Source organism: Beta vulgaris, chromosome 1 (assembly GCF_026745355.1).
Source record: "Beta vulgaris subsp. vulgaris cultivar EL10 chromosome 1, EL10.2, whole genome shotgun sequence".
Taxonomy (NCBI): domain Eukaryota; kingdom Viridiplantae; phylum Streptophyta; class Magnoliopsida; order Caryophyllales; family Amaranthaceae; genus Beta; species Beta vulgaris.
The window spans coordinates 62,301,187-62,322,635 of NC_079202.1; the positions used below are offsets into that span (position 1 = coordinate 62,301,187).

Consider the following 21,449-nt stretch of genomic DNA (forward strand, 5'->3'; position numbering starts at 1 on the left):
AAACTAGCTAGTTAGAATATGTGGGACGGATTGATGGGCCTGATCCCGTATATGCAACATAATATATTTTTTTCATAGTTTCCGATAAAATTTTTTAGCCATTAACATCTTTTATAAAACATTTTTTTTAGTAGTCTTTTATAAACATTAACGAAAGAAATAAAAAAGTTACATTTTAAAAGCATGTATTATGACCTAATAAAATTCTATCTGATAATATTTTGTTCAACATATCAATAAAATTTGATGGTCAAAATATATGAAATTTAACCCCAAAAAGAAAACTAACTTGTAACTTCATAAAACCGTGTAAAAACTAAATATTATCGGGTAAACAACACACTAGAAAAGCACAAATGTGAGTATGTGACAATTCAAGACAAGTCAATATGCCCTTCAAAATTTAAAGTTTAAGGGGACCCTTAGATTCTCAAGAACTCCACTCCCTCATATCATCATTGGGCTGGTACTTGTAATTGGACTATTGGTATTGGTATTATTCTCTACCTAAAAGAATTTTGGTATCTACTTATAAAAATCAAAAAAAGACCAAAGGAAAAAAAAGGGAGGCGAATGTTTTTTTATCCCTTAAGAATAAATCTTGAATAGGAGGTCCAAATATTGTAAAAATGGTGGTGACTTTGGGAATAATATCCGAATTAATTCATGTGATGTCTCTAAAAAGAGGCATAACTAGAATTTAGAGTATATTATTTTTTTTTTGAGCTAGGAAGCCTTGTAAGTTAAGATATGGAGAAATATTTTTTTAACTTGGTCATGATATTGTGCTAGGGGTGACAAGTCGAAGTTGCGCCAATGCCATTGATATCGATGCCAAAAGTACAATTATAAATAAAATATATGAAACTCGAAAAGTTAATTCAAATACTACATATTTAAGAAAAAAGTTTTTATTAATAATAACGAACTTTGGTAGAAAATAACGTTATTTTACTTGAAAGAAACTTGATCGATCTATCTAGTACGTCTTATTGTAAGTTTATTTTGTTGTATGAAGACCATATATAATTCAAAAAAAAAAAAAATCTACAATTTGTTGACATGATAAAAGAAGGATTATGTTCTAAATTATAAGTAATCAAATTCCGAATCATTTTACCATGAAAAGTTGCAATTTTTCTAGATCTTAAAATTTGAGGTATTCCATATTAATATTATACAAGTATATTCTAGCTAGCTATAACCAAGCAAGGCTTGGCCTAGTGGTAAAGATTTCGCCTCATGACTTCAAGATCTTGGGATCAAATTCCACTAAGGGGTACTTTGGGGGTGAGGTTACTTGCAGAACCTCACCTGTCCGCGAACAGTTCGGAACCGGCTCAAATTCGGACTTGGCTTGAGACTTTATTGAGCCGAGATGAGTTAGGCAAAGCTCGGCTCGAGAACTCGTGAACAGGCTCGATTATACTTTTATATAGAAATAATATGGTTATATATATAAATAAATATATTAACCTAGATATCACACAATAATAAGTTAATAGTTTCATTATCTAAAAAAAACCTGTAAAACTCAAATATTAAACAAGGAAAAACAAGAAAACATGTAAAAATTAGGGGCGATAAAGAGTCAAGCCTGTTAGTATACAGTTCGAGCTCAGCTCGTTTAAATTTTGGTAAAAGCTCGGTTCGAATAAAATTCGGCTCGTTAAGCTTCAGTCTCGGCTCGAGCTCGAATAAACTTAAACAAACACAAGCCAAACAAGATCACAGTTCGGGCTCGACTCGACCGATAAACAACCCTAGCTAGAAGTAGAATGCTTTGCTTGTCTTAAAGCAGCACTTTGTAAAATTCTGGTCAGTTTATTCCATTCCATCAGTCTAAAAATTGCATTGATTGCTCATATGAGTTCTTCTAAGTAATAAAGATGACATATTGCAGAATCAAAATCCATATACCAATATGCTCAAATTTATACACTTGGTACAGAGGAACCTGAAGCACGTAATTGCCGAAATAGAAATGGAATTAATGACCATTCATTTCGAGAAATCTTTGCTAAATTGTTGTAGCATGCCATCATGGCCTGAACACCTCAAGTCTTCAACCACCACAGCAAGAAGTAATTTCATGTCATATCTATTTATTATTGCCTTCAGTTGATTTTTTGGATGTTGGGTTTAAAAATTCATGCTTAAAATCATGACCTTTTCACTTAATTTTTTGGATATTGAACTAATGATTTTTTTAAAATTGAAGGATATTCTGATTTGCTTAATATGTTTGTTGGTTGAAACTGATTTTTATTATTACATTGATTTTTTATTACTCTTGTTTTTCATACATTATTTACTGATAAGTATTAATCAGGACTGATTTTATTAATTAAAACTAATCTTAGAATATAGTACTACTACTCTCAAAGTCTCGAATGATGCATAATAATTATTATTCAGTGATATTTTTGAGTGAATCTAATCATATTTCCTTACCAAAAGGTTCTGCAATATTATTCTGCATATCAAGACTTTGTAGTCTTATAGCATGGATATTACCCTTTTCTTTCATCATGTTTTTCTTTTCAAGGAAAGATAATTGGTGCGAAGACCCATCCCTGCTAGGCTACTAGCCTACAGGATACACCAGTTCAGAGGCTGGGTATAAGGCTAAACAACCCAGAAGTTAATGCCCCAATAATGTTGAGATGAGGATTCGAATCCTGGGCAATACCCTAGAAATCGGGGTGGTACTCCACTAAGCTACCACCTCTTTTTCTTTCATCATGTGAGTCGAAAAGAATCTTATTTTGAAGCAAAAAAGTCTTTGTTTATAACCACAAATTCATTTCGATCTTTCTTCGCAACTCGTTATCACTCTCTGATTTAAACAAATTTTAGTAGTGTTGCATCTATATATTTATTAAGCGGTTTTCCCAAAAATTAAGTTGAAGGTTGATTTGTGATCATACATCGACTAATAAATGATATAATATTGATGAAATGAGGTGGCAGAAGAGATGATAATTATGATCTTTTAATAGTCGTCATCCAGCCTTACTATAAAAACTCTAAAAGATTTCACAAGCTCAAGGCAAGTACAGTTGTACAGGCAAACACATATATAACACCGATACACTAAAATGTCACTTGAATTAGCAACCCTAAGATGCCATAATGACTAACATCTTAAATGGTCAAACCTCCTAGTTCTTTCATGCGATTTTCAATCATATCAGGAGTCACAGACGCAAATGATATAACAATCTCTAAGTTTTGAGCAATGATTGCAAACTCTTTGTTTTTCTTTTTTTCTCGAGGCAACTAGTACTCGAAAACTGGTATGTAGCTCGCATGATTCCTCGAGATTTGACCTTGAATAACACTTATATGTTTTTTGAGCTTATATTTATTTTTGATTAGTTTGTTACATATATTTATGTTTCAAGTTATATATATTTATGTGGAGCAAAAAGCATATCTTATAGTTAGTTGAGATAATGAGATGGTAATACTCCTACTTTACAATTTGCATGTTCCAATCTTATCATACATATTCCTTGTTAAGCATATGTCATGGTATGTTTCTAATGCATAAAGAGTTCCACGTGACAAGTGACAACATATACTTTATTATAAACGCCTCCCCTGGTTGGATATAACACAAGAGAACGAAAGCGAAGTAGACCCTAAGGTTCACATTTCTCCCTATTAGTAAACCAAATCCCACAAAAAGTATAAGACCTTTTAGTCACTGGCCAAAGGTGAAAATAGCTCAGCATAGTCATCACCTTGTAGGCTTGTAGTGTACTCCATCAGGTTGGGTTTCATTCTCAGCACATCACTTAGATGGGCCTTATCACTCAACTATGTTTGGCCTGTGATAGGCAGCCAATAACAGGCCCATCTTAACCACCCAAAACAATATTTTGTAAAAAAATTTCCAACATACAAAAGTCAGACAAAATATTCATCGAAAATACCACACAATTCAATTAGTCCCTACCACGTAGATTCAAGTATATTTACTAATTTACTACCAAGTTGAATTAAGGTTTAGTTTAATGCTAAACTGCAACTTGACGCACAAATTAGAAAATGACGGAGCAACAAAGAAGCAGTAAATAACTATAGAAAATTAATATACTGCAACGACTAAATTTTATGCGACCTATTAATCTTTGCTAATTAAATATCAGTTTTGTGTAAGAATATCCATAATTGGCTCATTCTTATGATCTTATCCACCAGCTATAATACTATAAACGCTTTCCAACAACTTCAAAAGCTACAAAATCAGTAACAATCATCAACCAACAACATCCCTTCCATAGAAAGGTAAACACTACCAAGGATTTAGCCAAATCCCCAACCTCAAAAAGCAAGGAGACAATTAATAGTAAATGAAATGCTATCAAAAGATTCCGATCTATTTGTTTACAACGTATCATACACTCAAATGATGATACAACAGTATGACACGAGGAAACGAGTGTCATACACTCAAATGATAGTGCAACATTATAACACGAGTAACCCAGTTCATAATGACATAGCAACATTATTAAGCTTATGCTCATCATAATCTCATATAAGTATGTCTAACTATAGCCTTATAATGCTTACAAGAGTCCTATATGTATCAGTAACCTCATCTATATCCATCAACAACCTAGTTGCACCATCAATTAACGATGTGGTACGTCGCATAAAAGAAATTATAGTAACATTTTATATCGCCAATCCGAAAATTCATATATATTGTGCCTTAATTTATACCCGGATCCAGCAATAACCAACCTCAAGAAGTCTTACCGTATAACTCACAGCATATACATGTAAAAATAATATCATCATTGTCAGATTTCTCAATCTGAAGTCTCAAAGAGAAAAAAGATTTGAATAATCTCCCCATAAGTGACCAGGCCCTTTTCAACAAGTTTTTGCTGTTGGTCAATCCTCATCCAATTCTCATTCAGCAAAAACAACTGCTCAACAATTTGAGGTAGGCCCACCTTTCCCTTGAGAGTTAAAGCTTGATACCCCAGCAAAGTCATATATATTAAACTTAGAAGACATCAGATTAAAGCTCTACTATGAAAAAAACTCCCAACAAAATATGTATAACCAGCTCCTACCCTCCAGAAATTCAGCATTTCTATCTACTATACAGGAGGGGGATATCCAAAGGATTTTCTTCAAATGCACAAAATGGCAGCTGGAAGAAACGCTCGATCCAATCAACTGCCCGTACCACTACTATTGCAACAACAACTATCCCGGAGATTACCCATCTTGGGTTGACAGCTTGGCAATTTTATTCATCACCATCACGTTCTTAGCAACTGCAGTTTTCATGGTGGTAGAGATTATAAGAGGGAGGAAGGGAGCAGGTCCCTTGACTCGACTCAATCAGTTGAGGAGATACTTTCTACCATCAGGTCCAATTTTCCTACCCATCATCCTTCTCATCATGGGAAAGGGACACAGGATAAACTCTGCATTCCCTCTGTCATATAATGGTCCTGCAATACTCCATCTGGTTCGGATATCTGCTCTGGCATTCGACACTGAAACTGAAAGCGACGTCAAGTATGTATTCCTTGAGGCATCAACTATATCAGGTATATTACATACAGCACTATACTTGGACTCAATAATCTTGCCTTACTACACCGGTCTTGATGCCCTAATGTCATCCAAGTTCTCAGGTGAGTGCTCGTCCTGTGTATGTCGGCAGCAGGTTCTAGCTGTGGGAGGGATGCTGGTCTATAGAGGATGGTCGGTGACCACTGCTCTGGTAGTCGGTACTCTAATATTCAGGATTTTCTCAAGGGTGACAACAGAAAGCAAAAGGAGAACCAAGTTGATGAAGTCTACCATGGAAAGTTTGAGTTGGATCTTAATGACTGTAGAATGTTTCTATCTACTAATCATTCCTCCACCTATAAGAGCTTGGACAAGAGCAGCTAGTTTTAGTGGTGTGTTTGTATTAATGTGTCTCCAACTTCTAAAAAGGCTTACTACTTCTATTGTTTCCTTATTCAATGACACGCCGCAAAATGCAGGGTGGCAGTAGATAATTTTGCAACAGGAAAGAGGAAAAATATTTGTTCAAACAAACAAATTAATTGTATTTCATCAATAGAATATTTGTTCACAGGCATGATAACATTCATAAAGGGGGCTACAATTAGGGAAAAACAAAATCCAATGACAGACTTGACAAAATTTGAGACTTTACAGTTACCCCATGGGCCAAATATTTCCATAGGAATCCAGGGGTAAATCACAAGAAAAATCTCCTTCGACTGGTGTCCATCTCCGGCTGTTATAGACAGAAAGTAAACCATGGCAAATTAGTACACAACTTTGCCACAAAAAGAATGTAGCTAAATTACAGCACTTTTTTTTTTTTTTTGTTTGTACTCAAACAAAAAGAGCAGAAAACTACCTTATGAGTCCATTCAAATTCACCGCCTCGAGGATCAAATGTTCCATGCTGGAGACTAATTAATTTCAATACAAACCGCGGGCCGCATTCCTGCATGGAAGAATAAACAAATGGTTCATCCTAGATCCTAACATTCAACAAACAGGCGCATGTTGGCAAAATATCCTCATCCATAATCAATATTTTTTTTTCCGGGGGGGTAGAAAATTGTTACTATTGGTACAAAAGGCAGATATGCCAGGACACGGTACACAGCCATATCACCTGGATGGATGAGCAAGGAAGCAAAAGGTCTCAAATGAAATGAGGGAACCATGAGTCCATGACCCACATTCATTCTTTTCACATGCATCATCCAGAATGAAAAGCCAATAGTTTATTAGCCCCAGGTTTATTTTTTTTTTGGGGGGGGGGGAGGGAGGGAAGAGGAAAGAAAAAGAATAGCCATGAAACCAGAAAATACACACCTGAAGACGGGCCTTGACTTTATCTGAGATCTTTATCTCTGCCGTATCCTTGTCTTTATTTTTGGAGTCTGCACGCTTTTTATCTTTGGCTTCAAACACATACCTTGCATAGTATCAAGATATAAAAGTTAATACAGCATAATCTATATAAAGCTGACATATCATATAAACAGAAGAGGCACAAGGTGTACCTATGATGGCGAAAAAATATATAATCCCGTTGATTGTGAAAGGTAACAACCCGGCGACCACGAAATTCTGGATTTTGTGGAAACAGCGATTGTATCATCCTGGATGAAACAAACAGGGAAAACACTGTGAAAAACCAATCATAAAAACTACAAATGCAGAAGGGAAGAGTAAATGTAATAAATCAACCTAATGAGTGGGGCACTCTTCTCATTGCATAGTTAGTTAGTTTTATTAGTAGCTTGAGGAATAAGCTTGAGAGTTAATAAGGAAAGAAATTCTATAAATAGAGGAGAGTAGGAAAGAGAAAGGCGTGCTAGTTTAATTTTAGGATAGAAACATGCCTCTCGGAAGCTTGTAACTATCTTTATTTTGCTGTAAATTTCCAGATTATCAATCAAAGTCTTTAGTCTCAATCTTCGTCTTTAATCTATTTTTGAGATATCGGTTCATTACAGTATCACAAAGATCAGAATACTAATGTAAAAGAGGAAACAGAAGAGACCTTCCAACGCGACAACCAAGCCTTGTCGTGAAGTTATTTAGCACTAGCTCAGGCGAATGACTGGTGGGCTTACCATGATTCTGCACAACATAATAACCATATGAGCATACAAAAGAAAGCAAATCAAAAGATACATCACTACACATTCAAATAATAGCAATTGCTGGGAGATATAGCCGCAGCATAAGTATACTAATTTAGCAGCTATGACACCACTGATGGCTTGATATTCTCTTAAAGTGCATAATGCTTCCTCACCACATCAACCTTATATCTATATTTGCTAATCGCTTACAGCATATACACGAAGGTCATCGATATATTTGGACACTATTACAGTGAACAAAGTACAGACAAGAATTACACATAGCATGATCATCAAACAACAAAACTGTGTAATACAGAGCAAAGTGGATTTTTTTTTCCAGATAGAGTGAGTACATATGTATGCATGCGTTGTATCTTGACGTGCCATCAATGGCATAAATCAACACAAGGGGAGAATGAGAAGAGTACAAATTTAGTTGAATAACAAGATATAGCAAAGTGTCAGACAGTTCAGGAATAACAGGACCAAGAATTGTGACTGACTTTAATATCCTTCCGTAGCACAAGTTTTGAAAGCTTGAAATGCGCAGTTGGTCCATCAGGTAGGCCAATAATTAAGAGAGCATCTGCAATACCACATCAGAGCAATATAATTAAAGATGCCTAAAAATAAAAAAAATAAAAAAAATAAAAAAATAAAAAAAGTTACGAATATAATGGAACTATGTGATTTTACAGTCAACATGTAGTCACAGAGGCTAAAGAGAAAGAGATCAAGGATCAGATTGAATCTTTCACCAAAAATCCTTCAGTTGATTAGAGAAAATGGCCACTGACCTGGTTCTCTTCTATTAGTATGGACAACCATTAAAGAAGTAAAATCCTTTTTAGTTGCATAAGTAATGATCTGAACCAATGTCAAAGAAAGCAGAGAGATGAGACATTCTGCAAGAAGAAAATTAACATGCTTTGTTTAATCAAACAGTGCAAGAGGTAATAAGTTCTGACCTTCTTCAGATCATAGGTCCCTCTCTTACGGTAAGCTGAATTTGGGATCACTTCAAGTAATTCTTTAATAAAATCAGGTCCCCTCTGTAGACAACGTAACAGAAGAAATGTTAATCTGTATCCATTTGAAGAAAATCACGAGCAATGTTAAAAATGGAGCAGTACACATAATTATATGGTTGTACATCATGAAGCAGTTAAAGACTTGTATGTTTAGCATGACTTTATTTTTTGACTGTATCACAATGGCAAAGATAAAGCCGGCTTTTTCCTCAAGGGCTTGAGTGAGGCAACCTTACACCTCAGGAGTATCCTGATTAGCAGCAACCAAACAAGGAATTGCTTACATTTTTTTTGGCTAGCAATGATGGAGGGAATGAGAGGGAAGAGTGAGCAGTGAGCTTCCATTTTCCTTCCCAAACTGATTTGTTTTATTAAAAGGGAATTAGGATCCTCTTTATTTCTCTTTTCATCCATAACCTATCTTAAGATGATGACACCTAAGCTACTTTTTCCCTTTATACATTCTCAACCACTGATTTAGCAAAAAAGGACCATCCATTTCTTTTAGAGGAAGGAAAATAAAGTCTTCCATTTCCTTTCCTTTCCTTTCCTTTCCTTTCCCTTCCCTTCCCCTTCCCCCTTCCCTATGTTGTATCCAAATAAAAGAAATTTAATCCCTTCCTTTCCCTTTACCTCCAGATTCCCCTATCCAAAGAACTATAAATTTTCAACACATAATGAAGAACAATAATTTCAATAAATGTTTCATACTCCTCTTGACCCTCAAGGCGTCAACCAAACAACCAAAGCAAAGAATATAACATCTTCTGCCCAGTGCAGCTGCCAACCCAACCATGTGCCAGGGGATACAATTTCTGCAGTATTAAGCATACAATCGATCAAAGTATAATATACTTTTCCTCTTGTTTGCATAATAAAACTTAAGGACTTCACTAGCAAACTTGTGTCAACATCAATTGTGGCTCAACATATAAAAGCATGTCATTTTTCTATGTCCGAATATTGTTGTCACTCTGCCCAAACACCTCATTGAGAAGGAGGGTCATGATTTGACTGAAAAACTCTTCAACCCCTTATAGTTCATCCATCCTACGACCTTTTCCATAACCCCATATATCTAGGGGCTTCTTGTAAAGTGCAATCATGAAACACTAAAACCATTCTAGAAAACTGAAAGTTTTTCAAACATCCCAAAATGGTATACGTAAGTATATAGCGATCATTTCTGAATAGAAATATCAACTTGAAAGAAAAGAAAGAATTTGTGATGTAATCATGTATTCTGAATATGTTTGGCCCTATCCTGAAATGACTTGAAACCCAAAGTACATACATTAAAAAGCAAAGGTAACAACATTCCAGCTCAGAACAAGTTTTAGTTTCCAAGAGCTCATCAGTCATTACTTCATTAATCAAACGCATTCGCAGCAACAGCTTAATAACTTACAAATCTCTAATAAGCTAACATCATGCTCCAACATTTTCATACACTAACCAAGACTGAAATTAATCATAATGGCGAGAGGAAGGAAATCTCACAGTGGAATTAAAACGGCATGTGGTGATCAAAACTTTCGGAATCCGCTCGGTTTTCAGAACTCCACTGAATTCATCAGTTTCCAGTTCCGCAAACAACTTCAACCAAAATAACACAGAAATTATCATCAATTCAACCACATTTCGAACAATAAAACCAGAATTAAAGCATTCAATAGACATTTTTTCAAAATTAACCTCTTCATCACCAGGCTTACAAACAGTCTCATCAGCTTCCCTAGTATTCTCAATCGTACGAGGAATCGGCCTCGCCGGAAGCTACAACACATAAGAACCAATAAAATCTCAGCCATTCGATCAAATTCAAATCCAAATCAAACGGTTCACATGAAGAGAGAGAGAGAAAAAAAATTAAACCTCTTCGCCGAGCTCAAGCGCGCGTTTATCAGCAGCATCGCGAGATTTAAGCTTCTTACGCTTCTCAAGCTTCTTCTCGTGCTTTAGTTTCGCGTGAATTTCAGACCTTTTTGCTTTGTTTTTCACCATTGAAGGTAGAATTTGTTCCTTCTTTCTTACGCCTGAAGTTGAAGGATTCGCATCTTCTCTTTCGCCATTGTCGGATTCTTTATTCTCTCTTTTTTTACTGTTGTATCCCATTTCTTCTCACTTTCTCTCTCCTCTTCTCTGCAATCGTTAGCTATAGCTATGGCAGTGACGAAATTAGGGGTTTTCGGTTTAGTTTTAGGGTTTTAGGGTTTTGGTTCGAAGAAGAAGATGATGTTTTGTTTATGATGACCCGATACACTTTATAGCTTGGGCCGGGCTCTTAACATTTAAATTTTGTTTTGGATATCATCTTGTACTAAATATTTTATTCTTTTTCAGTCATTTTTTATTTTATTTTGCATTTTTACTATTTTGATGAAGCTCAAAATGAATCTATAATAGAATAAGTATAATCAATATTAACTTAGTAAATAAAGAATGCAATAATACATTTAAAAATGAAAGAAGATGAATTAAGTTGAAGATCGATTCAAAGTTTAGTGAGGCTAAGATAGTAGAGTGCATTCATCATACATCTGGGTGTACCATGTGCACGGTAACTGAAAGTCATTTTTTGCACATTTTCTCATTTGGAGCTCTACCTATTATGTGATTATTCTCATTTGGAGTTTCAAATGAACAATGAGCAAAAAATAGCATTGGATGTACCATAAACATGGTACCATGGTACACCCGGATGTATGATAAAAATTCTCAAGATAATATGTCGTCAAACTAAGCTTAACATGAATATTCGACCTAATTAATTCGATCAATATATTTGTAAGTCTTACACTCTTACAAGAACAATGATCTAAATTAGTTTTTCAACATAACCACATCATAATACCATTAAGTCATCTATGTTAGACCAAGAACAATGACCTGTATTGGTTTTTGAGTCAATTCAAGTTACTCACACTTTAGTAGGCATGTTTACCTTACTCAAAAATTGTTTTTTGAGTCAATTCAAGTTAATCACTCTTTAGTATTCAAAGATAGGCTGATGGATGTCCTGATTCTATAATGGACATTGTATCGAATGATGCTTGTTAGTAATAAACAATTCCCACGTTGATTTACTTTTCTTTTCAAATAAAATAAATAATCCTAATACCGCAAAAATTAAAATAATGGAATGTATACAATCTCACCTCAAGTTGTCAAATAACCAGAGTTGATTTTGTGTAAATCTGATATATAAACATGATGAGTGTTTTTTTTTTTAACATACTTACTAAACTCTTTTTAGGCTCTTTTTAATCTTATTCTCCCATATTCTCATCTCTTTCTTCTCCTTTCTCCCGTCTATTCCACTCACCTTATCATCTTTGATCATTGTGACATTTGCAATTTTCGGTCGTCTTTTATCGATTTCCTAACATTATTGCTTTCACCTTGTTTTGTCGTGTTTTCAACATAGGTGGGATCCTCCAATACAATTGCAAGCTGGAAGAGAAGGCAAATAAAGCAATGAAAGATACTTGAGTCGAGCTATGATGCGCTCACACCATCATTCCCCATGTCCGCTCGCACAAGAAGAGAAAACAAGCTTCAAGGCAAACTCATAGGTTCTCCAGCACATGTACAACATGCTCAATGCCTCAATTGCCCCAAATGATATAGAAGTCAATTCCATAAAGTGGTGATAAAAATCTGTGATATGGGATGACTAAAAGCCTATCATATAGAAGTATGATGCACCCGTTACATACATTACCATGAACAATTATAGAGAGCTTTCAAGCAGAGAACCTTCTTTATTGGATCTTTTGCTAGAAAATTACAAAATAAAGGTGAATGAATCCAAAAGATTTCAATGAGCTTAGTACTATTATTTTCTGTGTCTACAATCAAAAGCTAAGAGGGACGTTCGGAATCGGAGGTGACTTGAATAACGTTCATGGCAGTTGCAGAACTTCCATGAGATTCCACTGCTTCAGCTGGCTCACTCATGTTATGGACCGCCGCTTCATAGCTTTTACCCCACAGAAGTGTATATAGACCACATATAACTATGATGGATCCTATAACACTGGTTAACAACCCAAAAAGTTGGAAGAATAATGAGAATTATGAAACTTGAAAAACAATGTTCTGATTATGATTTATGTACAAGTAATACAGTATTCTCTATTGACTCGAAATAATATCCCTCAATTACTTTCTGAAAAGAAATATATACATGATCAGTTCGACTTAGCATACTCATTTTTGCTTCCCCACCAATTTATCTTGTTTGGTAATAGTAGTTTACAGAAATCTTTGGTAAAATCAACTGTGGCTAGGCAAAACAAACCAAAAGCTAGAGAAAACAAGCTGCTCGAGTCGGCTTCTTTAGTGAAAAGTCACACATGTAAAAACCAGAAGCGAAGAAAAAAGCTGGCGAATTAAGTATTATAATGGAACAAAGTGATAAAGACAGACCTTCCAAGGTAAATTTGTTCATGAAAGAAAGCGAAATCCATCATAGTCACGTATATTGGTATCGAAGGGGTGAATGCTGCAGTAAACACTGGACCCCTCTGTTCAACACACCATGACATCCCAACATAGCATAACCCTGATCCCAATATTCCCTGCATTTTGAACAATAATAGTTTCATGTTCTAAAAGTACAATCTCATTTAAATATACACATGCATCTCAATAAAAATTCTTAGCTTAGTTACTGTAAAGAATATCTTGGAAATTGATGCCTAGATTCTGAGATTCCTCCCAAGTAATCCCTGCACAAATAATTTGTGGGACCGTTGATAGTGTGATATAACTTACAAGGTTTACCTCATTCGCAATACCTATAAATATATATATTTTAAAGGTAAGATGAAGGGGGCTCACTTGAGGGGGATAAGGGAATTCCTCAAATGAGTCCCATGAGGTTTGTACACACACACACAAACACAGTCAAAAGATTTACAAACTTTAGTATAGAAAAGTCCGTTGTTGCAATTAAAAAAACGGAAAAGCATTGATTTTCGATTACGAGACCAAAAATTATGATATGGTACTTGATATAGTGGACTAGTGGAGTAATTGAACAAGATCAAAACCCATACTTACAGCAGATAACACAGTAAAGATTTGTAGCTTTCCCCTTAGAATCCAAATAGTAGTGTCTCTGTTGATGGCAAAACATAAGATTGCAGACTGAGCAGCACCAAAAGTTGACATCAAGGCTGTGCTAGAGTATTTACGTCCGTATATCTTGCCAATCCTTGATTGCATAAGAAACCATCCAGACCAGCATAGGATGCTTAACAAAAGGTAAATTGATCCAACAATCCATTCTTCCTTGCTTCCAACTTTTGTAACCATACTCAAGTTACTAGCATTATATGTGGGTTTCCCTGAGTAGTTAGTTGCTTTGTTTAGTGAAATTCCTCTGTAAAAGATGAGCAGTATAACTCCACCAATGCAAGTAAGTGAACCTAACACTTTAGCCATCCCATGTTTGGTTCTCAAGTTCACACTCTCTTGCCTGCAAAAGCTCGATACAGTAAGTGAACCCAACACTTTATTACTCAGATTCTTCATATGTCTTCATAACTACAACATATATGGATAGAGATGGCAATGGGTAGGATCTGGACAGGGTCCTCTAGGATCCAGATCCAGATCCGTTTTTTAGGCAAAGATCCATATCCTACCCGGATCCGCTGGGTAATAAGAATGAGGATCCAGATCCGTATGGATCCTACGGATCCGGGTCCTAAATGGATCCAAAACGGATCCTTGCTTATTGTCTTCAAACTATCTTAATTTTCACAATAATTAAAGATTTTAAACAATAAATTCATCTAATATAAACCAAAAAATACATTTTATTTTTGAAAAATAACCATTGTAACTACTTACAACTATTCAATTATCAAAATGTAGATTAGTTATCAACCCAATTTCCGAACTTAACTATCCAGTGAATTCGCACAAAAATCGCACATTAATTGGAACAAATCCAAAATTCAAGCGAAAATCCGTTTTACATGTAATAACTAATTTTATCAAAATATAATATAAATTATAATAATATTATAAAAACGGGTAAACGGATCTGGATCTGGGTAATTATTTAGGACTCGGTCCAGATCCATATTTTTCAAGGAGGATCCAGAATTCCAGATCCTACCCAGATCCATAGGGTCCAAAATTTGAGGATCCAGATCCGTCAAAAATGGATCTGGATCCACGGATCCGGGTAGGGTCCATTACCCACTGCCATCTCTATATATGGACAGTTTGGTACTTTATTTTGAGCCAAAATCACAGGAATTTTTTGTAAAATATACAAGTTAGACACTTGGACACGTACCCATGTGTCCAACATGAGTATCGCAATCTGAGTAACATAGCCTAAGAATACTTTCTTTACACCAATCGGAAGTACAGATAATGAAAAGAAAACATCTCACCTTAGTGGCAAAGCCAAAAGAAAAGTAAATACAGGATTCATATTGGTGAATGCACTGGAAAAGGCAGCAGATGTGTGTTGGGTCCCGAGAAGGTTCAGGTACTGAGTGAGCGTTGCCCTGAAAAATATCCATCTCTTCAACATTTCTATGATTTTAAACAGCTAGTTTAAAGAAGTAAACAAACTGAGGGGAGGGGGAAACCAGCGATTGATAAGTTAGCAACTGTGTTTTTCATCTCACCCAATGAGAGCGCTGAAGAAGATATAACATAAGATTGGAATTGTGAGCTTTGCTCCGTTTTTCCTGCAACAAAGTTCAGACCTTAATACTTGCATCTTAGTTCTTCAATATTTTTTTCCCGCACTTCTCTATTTTACTTAGGAAGGTGTATTACCTTTCACAAAAGTGAGCAATGGGAAACAAAAAGATCGCAGCCGCTGTCAATCTGTAAGTGATCATGACCAACTGATTTGTACCCTCATCAAGAATCTTCTTAAATAGGATGGTTAATAATGCCATCACAAAATAAACAGCCAGTATTACAACAATGAGCTTCCAGTTCTGACATCCTCCCATAGGAAAGGTTATACTTCCTCTTTCCTTCTTTTTTTTTTGTGTGTACTACAGAACAAAGTCAGCCAGACTGATCTAGGAGCAGCAATAAATAAGCACTCAAAAAGAAAGGAGCAGACAAGCTCAAACCAAACGGTCACATCATTTGCTTTTTTAAGCAAGAAGTTCGTACAAATATCTAAAATATTCTATTTGTTAACTTTTGTGTTGATCCTTCCCAACATTTCATATTGCAGTGAATGTGGTTGCCAAGGTCACACGCCTTCGTTATCATCTAGTAACCTCATACAGTGATCAAGACTTTGGGTTGTGCACTTTACACTTACCGAAATTGGGAGGCGTTCTTCGTTCCCATTTAGAGTATGATGCAAAACAAGGCATATCCTTCTTTTGAATGGAATCTAATTCTTACTACAGGAAAGTAGAGCGACCAGAAGCCTTGTGAGCACTAACACAAGCAAGAATATTATGTCATATCATCAACAACATTTGCAGTGACACAGCACAATTTCACATCTACAATTGCTATTAATATAAGCTAAAAAAGCAGTCTTGAGACAGAATTCGTAGGCACAGATGTACATGCTGAAGAACATAGAAGCTGTGCAAAAGTAGGATTTGACATATCTATCATGGAGAAAAAGTTTCTAGTAACCATCAGAAAGCCTGCTGTCAACAGAAAACAGACAAATGAGAGAACTTATCCCTTCAAGGAGAGCAGTAAGCAACAAAAATCTCCAATGTAAATTTTTTGTATAAAAACTGTTTAGGGAAATGTTTCCAAGTATTTTCAATCAGTGAGTGCCTCAGAGCAAATCTTTTTGTTTCTCTCTTCCATTTTCATGATACAAGTAATCGTCTCTGAATAACCAGATCGACTCATAATCTTCATGCAGTCCAAATGCAGAGTTTGGTAAGGACTAAGGAGAACTTTGAACGCTAAGAGCTTTCATAACTATAGTTAAATGTGTCATCACTGGTGCCATACTTCTAAATTCTAATAAATGATTTAACCTGTCTGGAAACAATCTTTAGACCATTGCACACAATCTTCAACAGACATCTGAATATCTGATATTATTACTCAGAATGTTTTTCTTATCTTATTAACCTCCTACTTTCACCTAGATAATTTGCATGAATAAGTTTTTCCAAATTTCTCATCAGAGATTGTCAGATATACCATCTAAGTAATAAAGACATTACTTAGCTGCTCAACTCTATATCAGGGCAAGGACAAGAAACTCGTATCTGGTCCAGGATGTCTGATAGTCATAAATTCGTTGGGAGATGATAATCATTAATGACATGTAACATGTTATAATTAGCCAGGACCGTAGATGGCGTGGCTGTCCTGGACTATCTAATAATATCTCTATTAGGAGAAAAGTAGACATTAATCCACAACTTATATCAGCACTGATTAGCGAATAAAGAAAGGGAAAAGATAGTCATTGTGGTCCAAGGCACTAATTTGAAGGATAAATATAGCTAGGGAGGGGAAGCCGCAAAGAAGAGAAAGTAAAAGGAGAATAACCATGGATGACGGTTATTCTCACAACTAGAGCTTGTCAGTGATATATAATTTTTGTTTCTGATTTATGCTAAACTTGTTATAAAATATACATCAATATTCAAGATACATAGATATAATTTATATTAGAGAGTTTAGATTCATACTTCAAGGTTCATTTTGGAAAGAACAGACTCAAACTTCATATTAACTGTAAAAAGTTTAAATTCAAACTAGGTCCACAATTGGCCAAAGTAAGGATTACTTATGGTGATTTTTCCTTATTTGACTAAAATAGTCACACCCTGTGAGGTATTTTCTTTATTTTACCAGCACATAGATGCATCAAGCTAAACTAATGGAGACATCCTCATTTAGTAACATGAATAATGTCAATTGCAGCTGCAGAGCTTCAATTGCATTGCACTGCCTCAGCTGGCTTAATGACGTTATCCCGTGATGATTCACTGCTTTTACCCCACAGAAGAATATAGAGACCACAAATTATCAAGATTGAACCTATAACACTGTTGACAACCCAGAGAACAGAAAAAGAATGAGAACTATCAATTTAATCAAAAGGAAAAGCGAAAAAAGAGAAAAATAAAGTTCAGCATTCAAGTTACAAAATATTCTTCTTGTCTCAATCAGCATAACAACTTGAAAAAAGACCCTTTTTCTGAATTGTTTTGGCTTTTGTCCTTCGTCAACGATTCTTGTGCTACCTTTCTGCTATGATGATCTACACAAACTGACTTCATGCTTGCGAACTCACAACTTTGACCACTAATATATTTAAATGTCATTAAGAAAAAGTTACAAAAAGTTCATAAATTAATAGTTTATATTGACACACATTTTAGCATGCCCCTAAATGATTTTTTTTCTCTTTTTGTATAAATCACCAACAATGGTCAAAGTGCAGTATGTGAATAGTGTAAAAGTACAATGTGTCGATCAAAAAGATAGCATGGAGTAGATGACAATTTTCAGATTTTGAATAGTAAAATAAAGCAGTCATTTTTACCCCTTTTTCTTCTTGACAGCCAAAAATGGAGTTTACTCTTCTTAGGGAGAGAAGTATCAGTCTGGGGAATTAAGAAGCAAGGTTAAAGGATCAAACCTTCCAAGGTAAATTTGTTCATGAAAGAAGGCTAAATCCATAATTGCTATAAATATCTGTATGGAAGGGGTGAATGCTGATGTGAAGACAGGTCCTCTCTGTTCAACACACCATGACATCGCCACATAGCATAGTCCTGATCCAAAAACTCCCTGCATTTTGCACAATCATGATTCATCAAGCTCTAAAAACTCCAGTCGCATATATTTAAGCACGATGCATATCAACTAAAATTCCTAGCCTAGATGCAAAAAAGAATAAGTTGAAACTAGTTCCTTGGGTGGCGCAAAAAGGTAGGTTTCGTGACTCCATCTAAGTCATCCTTGCAAAAGATAGATTATTCCAGCTTCACCATTGAATAGTTAATTTATGTTAAAAGTTTGTGAGCCATAAGACTAAAGCTACAATTTGAAGGTTTACAATAATAAAAGCAGGTCAAACCATACTTACAGCAGAAAGCACAGTAAAGATCTGCAGCTTATCATTAAGAATCCATACTGACATATTTCTGTTGATGGAGAAACATAAGATTGCTGACTGGACAGCACCAAGGGCAGACATCAAAGCGGTGCTTGTATACTTGCACGGGAATCTCTTGCAAATCCTTGATTGTATAAGGAACCAGCCAGACCAGCATAGGATACTAAGCACAAGAAAAATTGATCCACGGATCCATCTTTGCTTGCTGCCAATGTCAGCAATCATACTCGAAACATTAGACTTGTATGAAGGCGATTTCGAGTAAGTTGTTTTGTTCAGTGGAGTTCCTCTGTACACTATCAGTACTACAGCTCCCCCCATGCAGATAAGTGAGCCTAACACTTTAGCTATCTTTCTTGTGCTTCGGAAGTTCACACTCTCTTGCCTGAAAGAATCTGATTGTAGTTAGACTACTGTCTTTTCAGGAGTCTTCTACTAGACAAAGCTAACGAAATCAACTTACCTTAGTGGTATCGCCAAAAGGAAAGTGAACACAGGAGTCATGTTGATGAAGGCACTGGCAAAGGCAGCGGATGTACATTGCATTCCAAGAAGAAACAAATACTGGGTGAGTGTCGCCCTGAAAACATCCTTGTCTTTTAAACTATTGTTCCATATCTTAGTAGCAACTTCAAAGAAAGAAACACCTTCCCATCTGAAAGGAAAAAACAGCAGCAAAATCTAGTATCTGAACACAAGTTTTTCTTGCTCACCCAATCAGAGCACTGAAGAATAGGTAGCATAAGATCAGAGGCGTGAGCTCATCATTGACACCTCTTCTCCTGCAACAACAGTCAAGAGCTTAATTCCCTGCATCTTGCTTCTTTGATCTTTTAAGTTTTTTTAAATCATGCAATTACCTTTCACAGAAGTAGGCAACAGGCGTCAAAAAAATTGCACCAGATGTTAGTCGGTATGTGATTATAACTAAGTAGCTCTTCCCTTCATTGAGAACCTTCTTAAATAAAAGGTTTAAAACAGCCATAACAAAGTAAACAGCCAGCATAACAACAACAGGCTTCCACTTTTGACATCCTGCCATCTGAATTGTTATGCTTCCTCCTTTCCTCTTTGATATTTTTTTCCCTACATCAACAAAGCTAAAGCAGACTGACAATCATGCAGTGATAGCTAAGCTCGTAAAAGAAAATGGAATACATATGCTCAAATTAATGGCGTCACATCATTTGCTTTCCTAAGTAAGAATTTTTACTTACACTTTTATACCATTTGATTACTTTTACTTTGATTCTCCATACATTTCAAAATCAAAAAAAGTTTGACAATGTCACCACGCTTTTGTCAATCCACTGACCTCACAGGATGATTATGACTATCGGGGTTTGCATTCTACAATTCGAAATCCGAAGATTTCTTTTATTCCCATTTTTAGTGGGGATGCAAACGAGGCATATCCTTCTTTTGAATGGAATCTAATTCTTAGTACTAGACAACAGGATGAACATAAGCCAAGCTAGAATAAGACGTCATATCATATATGGGCAGCCAATATACAGCAGTGTTACAACATTTACACTTGCTAAAAATGTATATTAAAAAGAAACTATAGTTTATCAATCATCATCAAATATAGCAAATACTAGAACTGTTTGGTTCCTAAGAACACAGATGGATACACGGAAACTAAATACAACTTCTTAGAGTTAGAGATACTGCCTGATTAAGAAGGAGAAATTTTCCTGGTAGCCAGCATAGAACAGTTACAAGAAACAGAGAAAGTGTGACAGTTTGGAAACTTTACCCCTTGGTGGATACGAATAAGCAACTTAGATATAATGAATTAAATATTAGTTCTTTGACCAAGAATATGTGATAGAGCTACCTAGAAGTGGCCAGCATTTTAAATGGCAGACTCAGTGATATATCTCTCCAATACTGTTGTTGATTTTGTTGTCTGAACCAAGTTAATGTCCTTGAACAGCCAGGTGGCCTTGAAAATTCTAATACAGTAAAATGAATTCAAATCAGTCTAGTCAGATCCTGAGCTTATGCTCACACACAATTTGAGAATAAAGATGACGTAACCGCAATTAGAGAGCTTCAACTATGTAAGATTGCTGTTGGCCGCATAATATTTAGAGGACACTAATAAATCCTGTTCAATCTATTTGACACAACTCACAAAGAAATATCCTATAGCAACGGGGCTGATTTCTAATGAAAGTACTTAAATTTCCAAAAAGAATGTCTGCTACAAAATATGTTTCATATTAATACTTGAATGACACAATTATTACAGGTACCTATCCATATTTGATTATTTTCACAAAATGTATCCACGGCACCATCCTAAATCCTTGCTGAAAATCTCAAAGCCACTATGCACAATCTCCACTTCGAGCATCTAATTATGTTCTCCCCATTTATCAACATCCTACTGTCATCTAGTTGATCGCAAGATGCAATTTTACCTAGTTGGTCAGAAAGTCAGTAAGACTCACAGCAGTAATACTCTATCGAACACAAGTACTTATCGATACAACAAATACCATAACCTAGCAGGTTATGACCAACATGTTTATTTGTCCAAATCCATAGAGGAGCCCATCATACATGAAATATGATAGCCGAATCAATGATCAGTGGGATCAACAAAGAGCGCAAAGCAGATGGCATTCAGTATCTGGAGAT

General features: G+C 35.6%; 4 protein-coding genes across 6 annotated transcripts; 1 reads left to right on the top strand and 3 right to left on the bottom strand.

Annotated features, from left to right (window-relative positions):
* The first annotated feature begins 5,037 nt into the window (after positions 1–5,037).
* LOC104900556 (hypothetical protein) lies at positions 5,038–6,122 on the top strand. Its single transcript, XM_010688035.4, has 2 exons — positions 5,038–5,582; positions 5,670–6,122. Exons 1-2 carry the CDS (start codon positions 5,078–5,080, stop codon positions 6,035–6,037), a joined length of 873 nt encoding a protein of 290 aa, XP_010686337.1. The 5' UTR covers positions 5,038–5,077; the 3' UTR covers positions 6,038–6,122.
* On the bottom strand, positions 6,068–10,948 carry LOC104900633 (uncharacterized). The gene is made up of 11 exons (XM_010688145.4): positions 10,568–10,948; positions 10,388–10,468; positions 10,193–10,288; positions 8,630–8,713; positions 8,459–8,528; positions 8,165–8,247; positions 7,574–7,653; positions 7,071–7,169; positions 6,880–6,982; positions 6,413–6,502; positions 6,068–6,286 (listed from the first exon to the last, which is right to left on the bottom strand). The coding sequence occupies exons 1-11, from the start codon at positions 10,805–10,807 to the stop codon at positions 6,248–6,250; spliced, it is 1,065 nt and encodes a 354-aa protein (XP_010686447.1). The 5' UTR covers positions 10,808–10,948; the 3' UTR covers positions 6,068–6,247.
* A 1,391-nt stretch (positions 10,949–12,339) lies between these two features.
* Positions 12,340–15,689, bottom strand: LOC104900225 (WAT1-related protein At3g30340). The gene is made up of 6 exons (XM_010687636.4): positions 15,503–15,689; positions 15,349–15,411; positions 15,109–15,225; positions 13,760–14,177; positions 13,124–13,275; positions 12,340–12,731 (listed from the first exon to the last, which is right to left on the bottom strand). The coding sequence occupies exons 1-6, from the start codon at positions 15,682–15,684 to the stop codon at positions 12,557–12,559; spliced, it is 1,107 nt and encodes a 368-aa protein (XP_010685938.1). The 5' UTR covers positions 15,685–15,689; the 3' UTR covers positions 12,340–12,556.
* On the bottom strand, positions 15,668–21,448 carry LOC104900316 (WAT1-related protein At3g30340). Of its 3 annotated transcripts, none has more exons than XM_010687808.4 (7): positions 20,641–21,448; positions 19,658–19,883; positions 19,511–19,579; positions 19,261–19,377; positions 18,768–19,182; positions 18,318–18,469; positions 15,668–17,721 (listed from the first exon to the last, which is right to left on the bottom strand). In XM_010687808.4, exons 2-7 carry the CDS (start codon positions 19,837–19,839, stop codon positions 17,607–17,609), a joined length of 1,050 nt encoding a protein of 349 aa, XP_010686110.1. In that variant the 5' UTR covers positions 19,840–19,883; positions 20,641–21,448; the 3' UTR covers positions 15,668–17,606. The 3 variants fall into 3 exon arrangements, with proteins under 3 accessions (XP_010686110.1, XP_019106425.1, XP_019106407.1); XM_019250880.3 differs by having other exon boundaries at positions 19,261–19,314; positions 19,658–19,897; XM_019250862.3 differs by having other exon boundaries at positions 19,658–19,897.
* Between the last annotated feature and the right edge of the window lies 1 nt (position 21,449).